This window comes from Mastomys coucha, unplaced genomic scaffold (assembly GCF_008632895.1).
Source record: "Mastomys coucha isolate ucsf_1 unplaced genomic scaffold, UCSF_Mcou_1 pScaffold18, whole genome shotgun sequence".
NCBI lineage: Eukaryota > Metazoa > Chordata > Mammalia > Rodentia > Muridae > Mastomys > Mastomys coucha.
This window is the reverse complement of record NW_022196900.1, coordinates 71,154,933-71,164,929: the sequence shown is the minus strand read 5'-3', so window position 1 is coordinate 71,164,929 and position 9,997 is coordinate 71,154,933. Positions and strand designations below refer to the sequence as shown.

Genomic DNA, 9,997 nt, shown 5'->3' with positions numbered 1-9,997 from the left:
CATCCTTGGAAATTTAGGAAATGCAAATCAAATCAGCTTTGATATTTGATCTTACTCCATGTAAATGTCAAAGATTAAGATAAAAACAACACCAAATGCTGAAGGAGGTGGGAAGGGGGAAATGGTAACCCTGATTCATCACTGGTAGGACTAAAACCAGTGCAATATTTGGGAATCAGTATGGAGAATTCTCAAAGATAAAAGTAATCTAACTTATATTCCAGGCACATCACCTCTTTGCATGTGCCCAAGTGAAAGATATATGAGAGGGTTTGGAGGGAACAAATGGAAGAAGAAAATTATGTAATTTTGTTATAATCTCAAAGACTAAAAGAAATTTTTCAAAAAGAACTATTGTAACCTCCCTCAGCCTCAGCGAAAGCTGGCTGACTCAGATCTTGCCTTACTACAAGCAGCCAGCCTATCTAGGGTGAGGCTTCCTGACATAAATGAAGCTCTTTTGTTTAGCCACTCCTCTGCCTCTCTCCAACTTCCTGCTAACAGCTACACCCTTCTGAAATGCTTTGTCTACCTCAGAGAAGGAACATCAAATGAGGATGCTCATTTGACCTTGGGATCCTGGCGGACTGGGGGAGGGGTTTTGCTTGCCTGCTTGATTCTCAGATTGATAATACACATTGGACTTTGAGCAGAAACCATGGCTCGGTCCCTTTTTTATTCCTTTCGCCACCGATTCCTCTATTCTCCTAGGCTCCTTCCCCTCTTCCAGAGACCCTGTTCGTGTGTAGCCGCTGAAGGCTGCAACAAACTATGATATCATTGGACCTAGCAGATGACAGTGATTAGTTTATATGGATGCCTCAATGTTCCAGTGTTGTCTTTAAAATAAACATATATTATTTATTTTAGATAAATAATAAACCTTTAGTACTTAAAAATTTAAAATATTTAAAACTTAGTACTTAAAATTTAGTACTTTAAAATTTAAAATTTTAGTACTTAAAAATTTTAAATGGAAAAAAAAATTAATGGGTACAAAGACACTGGTTATACTGTGCTCCACAAGGAACTTACCTGTGACATTGAGGTTCATGCTGGCCACATCAACGAAGCCACTATCATTAAATGAACATTGGTAAGGTCCGTCATCCAAAATGCTGATATTATGAATTCTCAGCATCACTTTGCCTTCTCCAAGGCCCTCCTTCACAAACTCTGTACGATTTGCATATTCAGGAGCAGCTTCTCCACTCGTTTTATGGCCACCTCTGTATAGGTAAACAGGTTGGGAATGGCCACTTCTGAACCAGCGCACCTCCATATGCATCAAACTCTGTGGTGGGATCGCCTGGCAGCTGAGCTCAGCCTGGCCTCCTACTCTAGCTAACACGTGTCTTGTGGGAGTAGTTACCCTCAGTTTCTCTGTGGAAGAACAAAGAATACCAAAATAAGTCTGATGCCAAGACCTTCCAGGTCTCTACCTTGTTTTAAAAATACATACTAAATACTGACTATTGTACCTAGCTGAAGCAAATGTTCAGCTCTAACTATACTCCCTGTAATCCATCAGTTTTATTTTTTGAAAACACAATACTATTACATTGTACCTTAGAGATATACTGTGAACGACTGTAGAGCAGAAAGCACCAACAATTTATTTCTCTACTTTCAAAACAATCATATGGAGAAAGAATCTACCTGATGCAATTATTTTGGAACTTCACAGGATATTGAGACTTGGAATTAGTCTTTTGCTGAAAACTGTGATGGAATTCCTCAGAGAAACACCTTAAATCAGGACAGATTTGCTTTGGCTTCTGGTCTCCTAGTCATCTTGTTTTTATGGAACTATAGTGAATTTCAGATTTCCAGGGTTTGGCTTTTTTTTCAGCATTTTACTTGCTATAACAAAAGAATGATGACTTTCTGCTCCTTAGATGCAGAAGGAGTCACCAGAAGTGAATCTTAGATTCCATGCACAGAAAATAATTGAGTAGAAAACAGTAAATAAGTTGTCTTCACATCCTTCTCTGTATCTAAGATTAGTGCTGAGTTCTGCCTTCATCAAAGAAGCTCTAAAGAAGTTGCAGGATGTGTTTGCCAGTGCAGAAACCCGTAGCTGGCCAGGATGGTGGGATATGAAGGCTGCTCTGCACCAAATGGGACACCTATATAATTCCCTTCAAAGCTCTAATAATATTGAAGCAGAAGGGACAGAATGAATAAAAAGGGAGATCATAATAAGATGTGTAGGGAAGAAAACCCTCTGGATACAACAGATGTTGAACTCATTCAGCTATGGCATCTGTGGTCATAGATACAGTCACTGAACATTATCAAACCCATCAATATTTCATCATGCTCAGAGAGGGCGTCAAGAGTCCCCACACATGCCAGAGGATCTGTTGAAACTAAATGGTTTCGGGGGTATGGAATATCATTTTTTTTCCAGTAGTGTAGGAGTGAGACTTAGAAGAAGGGCTTTAGCAGGTGAAGAAAGTGGGGTAAGAACAGGGAAAGGAAATGAACACAACTTGAATCTACTATACATGGGTATGAAATGGCCAAAGAAAAGGTTTTAAAAAGATTTTATTTATTTTAAACAAATAAACTTCTTACCTGAAGACACCATCACTTGCAGAAAAAGAAAGTACACACAGAATCCAGAAAAGTAAGAGAACTCAGGCTTCATCCTATCTGTAAATGACCCCAGAAAGAGGTCAGAAGCAATGCGACATGAGGCATGCATATACATAGACAGATGTTCTTCATAACTATAAAAGTAGTCAAGCTTATTGTATTTACTTTTAAATAGCAAGGCTTCCCAGTGTTTGATAGAATGTCTCTGTCCTCATACATCATTCTGATCAGGAGAGGTCTTCTCAGTATCTTTATCCCACTGCCTCAAACTCTTCTATTTTATCATGTTCTATGGTTCAAGTATGTCTAGACAGCTGGTAGACTAGGAAAAACCTGTAGGGAGTGATTCTGATGCTTTGATCGGGAGTCTGTCTGTGAACTCTGAAGGTCCTAGTAAACTCTGAAGGTCCTATTTCACCCCATTTGGTGCATTTTTGTTTGTTTGTTTTTTGAGACATGGTTTCTCTGTACAACAATGGCTGTCTGGGAGCTCACTCTGTAGACCAGGCTGGCCTTGAACTCAGAAGTATGCCTGCCTCTGCCTCCCAAGCGCTGGGATTAAAGGCATGTGCCACTACTACCCAGATCCTCCCATTGGTTCTTGATTGATCAATAAAGATGCTAGCAGCCAATGGCTAGAAAGAAGAGGCAGAACTTCCAGGTTACTGCAGGCTAAAAGATGCAGGAGGAAAATGACATCCCCTATGCTTCGGAGGGAGAAAGAGCCACCAGCCTTGTGAGATCTTCAACAGAGCAGCCTCAAGAGTCAGAAGACAGGGTACCCAATGAAGGAGCTAGAGAAAGGATCAAGGAGCTGAAGGGTTTGCAGCCCCTTAAGAGGAACAACAATGTGTACTAACTAGTACTCTCAGAGCTCCCAGGGACTAAACCACCAATCAAAGAATACACATGGTGGTACTAATGGCTCCAGCTGCATATGTAACAGAGGATGGCCTAGTTGATCATCAATGCGAGAAGAGGCCCTTGGTTCTGTGAAGGTTCTATCCCCCATTGTAGGGGAAATACCAGGGCCAGGAAGCAGAAGAGGGTGGGTTGGTAAGCAGAGGGAGAGGAGAAAGAACAGCTTTTTTTTTTTTTTTTTCCGGAGGGGAACCCGGGAAAGGAGATATCATTTGAAATGTAAATAAAGAAAATATCTAAAAAAAATGAGAGTAAGATGAGATTGGTTCATACATTATAACTGCAAGTACATAAATGTATAAAAAAATCCAAGTAATCATTATAAAACATATCAGTAGTTTCCTAGGGACAAAGAAAGGGGACAGGAAGGAATGGTCCTAAAAGCTAACCAAGACAGTTTTGAGGTCACAGTTATGTTATGTGGACTGTAGTGACAATTTCTCGATTATACATATTTTTCTAAGACCTACATATTATTTCTTTTAAATATAATACAGATGTCATGACATTCCAGTTAACCTCCATGAATCTCTTTACAAAGAGTACCTTTCAAATAAACAAAGTATTAGTGATGATCTTTTGGTGGATATTTATGTGTATACTTTATCATCTATGTCTTGCTTTATAACTTAGAGTTAGTAAGCCAACCTTACTAAGTGGAAACACCTCTATTAGTCAGTGTCAAGTCTAAAACATTGGCCCCACTATTTTCTCTCTGATTCTTTATTTAAAAACAAAACAGCCATGGAAATAATATAATTTCTGAAATTCAGAGCACACTAAACCATATCAGCCATCTTAATAATAAAATTTGAAAACAAACTCTCTCTTTTGAAGGACTTAACTTCCTGTCAGATCTCTAAGCCCTATATATGATGAAGAACTGTCTAGCTATTAGCTATTAAAGTTTGAACCCTAAGACTAGACTTAAAGAGGCAGAAAATACCCTTGTCTCCAAACATCATCCATACACAGATCACTTACTTGAGCTCCAGAATCTAGTAAGAATTTCTTTCATGGTCCTTCAAAACCCCTCCGTTCCTGCAGGTGGTTCAGCAAAGCTCCTTTATCAGTATTTACCTACACCTCCTCTAGCTCAGAGTTGGTGTTCTCTCCAGGTTCAACCAGTTTCCTCCAGGGTGATATTTATCACTTGTCATTCTCAAATACATATCTGTTCCCTGAGAAAACTGGAAGATTTCTACTTTGCTTATGTCTATAAAAAGCATATGAGCTCACACAGACATGCATCATGCACTTCAGCACTGCTGAGCTTTCTGATGTTTACAGTAGACCTGTTCTAACATGAGTGGCTTGTCTGGTGATGATATCTGAGACAAGGCATAGTTATTCACATATTTTCCCTAAATTTTGCTTGAGAATATTAGAAAAACTAAAAGCAAATTTGTTTTTGTTAATAGTCATGGACTTTTGAAATTACCATTTTCAATGTTAGTTTTTTCAAAATATTTGATACTTCTTAATACAATATACATTTCTTTTCTGATTATTTGCAATATTCAGTTTAATGAAGGGTATAGAATAGGACTGGTAATAATTGCCAAAGATTTATAATAAAGTAGATAGTAGGATTTTTTAATTGAAAATAAAATTTTTCATTTACCGCATTCGATCAATGTTCCTCTCCATGAAGTTCTCCAAAATCTTCCCTATCTTCATCTAATGCTACACTTACATACTTTTTTCTTTCTTTTTTATTTATTTTATTTTTTAATTTTATTTAATCTTTTCTTACAGTCCAGATTTTATCCCCCTCCTGGTCCTCCCCCTGACTGTTCCACATTCCATATCTCCTCCCTACTCCATCTCCATGAGGATGTCCCTGTCCTCTCAACCACCCCCCCATGCTGCACCAGAACTCCCCACTCCCTGGGGCCTCCAGTCTCTTGAGAGTTAGGTGCATCTTCTTTGACTGAGTCCAGACCCAGCAGTCTTCTGCTGTATATGTGTTTGGGGACTCATATCAGCTGGTGTATGCTGCCCGGTTGGTCCTCCTACAGGGTCACTCTCTTTCTCAGCTTCTCCCAGCATTTCCCTAATTCAACCACAGGGGTCAGCAGCTTCTGCCCTTTGGTTGGGTATAAATATCTGACTCTTTCAGCTATTTGTTGGGTCTTTTGGAGGGTAGTGATGATAGGACCCTTTTTGTGATCACACCATAGCCTTAGTTATAGTGCCAGGCCTTGTGGCCTCCCCTTGAGTTGGATCCCACTTTAGGCCTGTCACTAGACCACCTTTTCCTCAGGCTCTTCTCCATTTTTGTTCCTGCAATTCTTTCAGACAGGATCAATTATGAGTCAGAGTTTTTGACTGTGGGGTAGCAACCCCATCCCTCACTTCATGCCCTGTCTTTCTGCTGAATAGCAGAATGTTTAAAAACATCAAATTTGTATTTATTTGTGCTATTTATCATGTATATTAAATGTATAAACTGATATGTTTCATTGTGCCATTTCACTCATGTATATAATGCGTTTTGATCATATTCATCTCTTCTTGTGTCTTCCTCCACTATTTCTGTGCACCCCCTCTACTTTCCAAATACTCCCCCCTTTTACTCTCATTACCTTTAAGTAGTGCATATTCTGTGAGGGAAATTCTTTTCTACATATACATAGACAGAAGATTAATATACAGAATACATAAAGAAGGCAAGAAGCTGTATAGCAAAATAGCAAACAACCAAATTAATAAATAGGCTAATAAAATGAACATAAAGTTCATCAAAGATTAAATACAGATCATCAATAAATATGAAAAAGTATTCAACATCTTTTTCTATCAATGAGATGCAAATTAAACCTATACTAGAGGTTATCTGATTCCAGTTAGAGTAGCCATCATTCAGTAAACAAACAACACTGAATGCTAGCCTAAAAGTACTTGCAGCTGGAGGCATTTGAGGCATGGAAGATATCACTTCCCTTCACTGCCTAAGAACTGGCTTCAAAGTTTCCCAAGAGAAAGGAAACCACCTTGTTTCATAATCAAAATGCCCTATCACAGAGACTGGAAATTGATGCTGAAATGGAATAACACAGATATGCTTCCTATAATAACCTTTGTCTTCCCCTGGCTCAAATCCACCTCCTCCAGGATCACATGTCTTTTAGTAGTTTTCTCTCCATTGGCTGCCCAGCTCAAATCTCTTTAACTGATGATTTTTTCACAAATTACCTATTCTTCCCCTTCCAAGTTTTCCATTGTAAACCTACTGAGTTCATTTCCTGTGGTTCATATATGTAGATGTTCGGGGATAACTTCTTAGGATCAGATAATATATGAGGAGGTTAGTCTCTGGAAAAGAACCATTTTTGTTCTATCAGTAGCCGATTACCTGCAACTCCTTATCTAGGAGAAAATAAGGTTTCCTTGTGGCTTTTCAAATATTTTGAGTGTTACTTATGCCCCCAGCACTTGCCAGCTGAAGTTTCTCCTATTTTTTCCATTTCCCCTTTCAGGAAACATGAAACTCCTACTATCCTACCCTCAAAAGCCCCTCCCTCTAAGGTCTCTCTTTAATTTCCTAGTTTCTGAATTACTCCAGGATATATAATTCAGATATAAAGGATCCATAACCAGAATCCACAGATAGGGAGAGAACATGCAGCCTTAGTCTCACTGAGTCCGGGTTACTTCACTCCATATTTTTTAGTTTTATCTGTTTACCTAAAAAGTTCATTCTTCTTTACAGTTGAACAGAATTCCAAATCGATCAAAGACCTCAATGTGAAACCTGAAATGTTTCCTAGTTATAAATATGATAGAGAATATATTCAGAATATACAAAGAGCCTATGCATCCAAAATATTAACAAAAAGAATCAAGGGGCAAGGCCCAATTAAAAGACAGGATGAGTCAGAACAAAGAATTTATTCTTTTTCTCTCTTAATCTTTTACTCTTAACTTCTTGCTCTTACTCTCACCTCTCCCCCTCCTTCTTCCCCTCCTTTCTTCCCCTCCCCAAGTGGCCATGACCAGTCTCTACATTTTTACCCTCTCTCTCCCTCTCTCTCTCTTTTCTACAATAAACACCTTAAGACCATGGACTGCCTCCTTTCATCTAGATTTGCAGTGCTGGAGCAATGGATTGGGCCTTCCCCTAAAGAGCCCTGTCTAATCTCCCACAGGAAAGTCTCCCTGCATTTCCAGGCATGAGACTGGACCAAGGACTCTCACCGCACACCCACGCAGGAACCACCAGGCACCCCCTTTTCTCCTCACCCCTTTATCCCTTCAGCCTGGGGCTAACTGAGCTGCCCCCAGACCTCTATTTCTTCTCAGCTCTTCCGCAGTATCCAGTGGTGTCTGGGATGCCCAAGACTGAGAACCCACAGGTCTGCTCCCTCTTCACCACCAAGGACTAGGATAGCATGGCTTCCCACAGCCAGACACCCACCCAGTGGTGTGGAGTGCTCGGGCAGTATTGTGTCCACCCAGCCCAGAGTACTGGAGCTCTGGCAGGACTCGAGTTACCCTCCCACCCACTTTATTTCCCTGGCACCCTGCTCAGTGCCCAACCAGTGGTCACAGAGGATGGTCGGGCCATCAGCTAAAACACATAGCAACTCCAGATTGCCCAAAAACATGAGTGACCTAGTTCAAAAATTAGGCCTTCCTCTGATCTCTCTTCCTCTTCCTCTCCTTCTCCCCCTCCTTCTTCTCCTCCTTCTCCCTCTCCCTCTACCCTCCCCCTCCCCCTCCTCTTCCCCCTCCCTTTCTGGCTCTCTCTCCACCTGTTCCATGTCTTCCTGGACAATGTCTTCCCCCCCTCCCTCAGTTGCTAGCACTCACACAGGTTCCCGCTGAGGCATCGTTCTTCGCTGCCCCCTTCCTTGTTCTACATCTATGCAACCATCTCCTTCAAAATGGCAGTCACTGTCAGCCAACTCGCGTTTTCCATTCGCACTCTCACACTGGCCAGCAGGCTACTGCCACTTTGGCTAGAAATCTCTCACTTAACCCTCCATGCTTATATTCCTTTAAGCTTTTCTTCAAGGTTAGACTTTCATCTCCTGCTTTTCAAGAAAAAAACAAACGGGGAAGACAGGAACCTGTCCGCTAGAGCACAAACCTCATGGCCGGGCAAGCCCCTCCCCCATCCATCTAAGCCCACCAAAGCTGCTGCAACTGAGGTTTTGCTTGCTTGCTCCTCCTACAGGAATAACTAAATCGTGCTTTTCAACCCAAAATTTTCTTTCTTCTTTATTTAAATGTTTATTTTTCTTCCTAACATCCATGATGTATATCCAAAAATTTTTCAACTTGTTTAAGATTTCCTTTAAGGTCAAAAGTCATCTAATCTACCTCCACAAGTCAAATCAACTATGCTAGTTACCAACCAGTTTCCTTTTACAGACAAACTGTTACTGCCTATCCTAGATACATAATTTTCTTCCTCAGCCATCCAAAGCAGACTTAAAGGATTCCTTCCAGGACTAAATCCATCACCCATCCTTGTTTTCTAGGATCCTAACAATGATCCATGATGTGCTCCCAAGCAAACTATTGCAAGCTTAACATGTGCTATCCACCTATGCAGACATCCTGCTGCTGGGATTCTGCTCCTCTGTTGTAATTATCCTGCAGGTTTATCCGCACAAAAGAAGAGGACAGTGCCTGCAACTGCAGATCCAGCAGAGACAGCGCCATCTCCTGAGACGTGCAGACAACAAAGCTGCCTTCCTCCAGGCACCTCATCTGGCTGAAGACTCCCGAGACACATACTGAACCCCACAGAGGACAGACTTGGGGCCTTCCAGCTACAGATGACCTCTCTTGCCAAAGCCAAATGGCTGCTGAACTTGGGGGAAGTTACATGATAGTAAGGAAAACATAATGTCTATCTAGATTAATTAATTGCTGTTCAAAGCTGATGTTATTACCCTTAAACTGTACTACCCATGAAACAACTAATTGATTGTATAATCCCTTGCCTTCCCTATCCTCAACCCTCCTTACTACTCTGGCTTAGTTGTGCTACTCCTCTGGCCTACATGTTTTCTTCTGATACTTCCACCCCACCCAAAATTTTCACCACAAATGAGTCTCACCAGGATCCCTATCTTAAAAAAAAAAAAAAGTAAAAGGAGGAGATGTTAGACTGTGAACGCAAGTCTGTGTTTTTGGTTGAGCAAGGCTTACTCCAGAGACCCAGTAGAAAATTCTACAAGGGACTGAACAGTAAAACTACACCCCCAGACTTAGACACCTGACACCACAAGCCCTCACTCCCTTAGCCTGTAGCTAGAAAATGCCCCAAGCTTCCAGTATTCTGGCTGGACTCTGCCCCTGGGAACAGAAAAGGGGCTGCTTGACACCTCCTCTCTCTTAACCTCTTACTCTTAACTTCTTGCTCTTACTCTCATCTCTTGCCCTCCTTCTCCCCCTCCTTCCTCCCCTCTCTCCATGTGGCCATAGCTGGTCTCTACTTTTCTTTTCTCAATCTCTCTCT

General features: G+C 41.0%; 1 protein-coding gene across 2 annotated transcripts in view; it reads right to left on the bottom strand.

Annotated features, from left to right (window-relative positions):
* The window catches only part of LOC116095498 (selection and upkeep of intraepithelial T-cells protein 8-like), a 9,889-nt gene extending 5,164 nt beyond the window's left edge, over window positions 1-4,725 (bottom strand). Inside the window, exons 1-3 of one of the 2 annotated variants that reach the window (XM_031376848.1) lie at window positions 4,507-4,724; window positions 2,581-2,658; window positions 1,036-1,383 (exon numbers count right to left, since the gene is read on the bottom strand). In XM_031376848.1, coding sequence (XP_031232708.1) covers window positions 1,036-1,383; window positions 2,581-2,658; window positions 4,507-4,540 — 460 coding nt within the window. In that variant the 5' untranslated portion in view covers window positions 4,541-4,724. Of the gene's footprint in view, window positions 1-1,035; window positions 1,384-2,580; window positions 2,659-4,506 lie in introns of both variants that reach the window. The other variant, XM_031376849.1, reaches the window with a different exon arrangement.
* Between the last annotated feature and the right edge of the window lie 5,272 nt (window positions 4,726-9,997).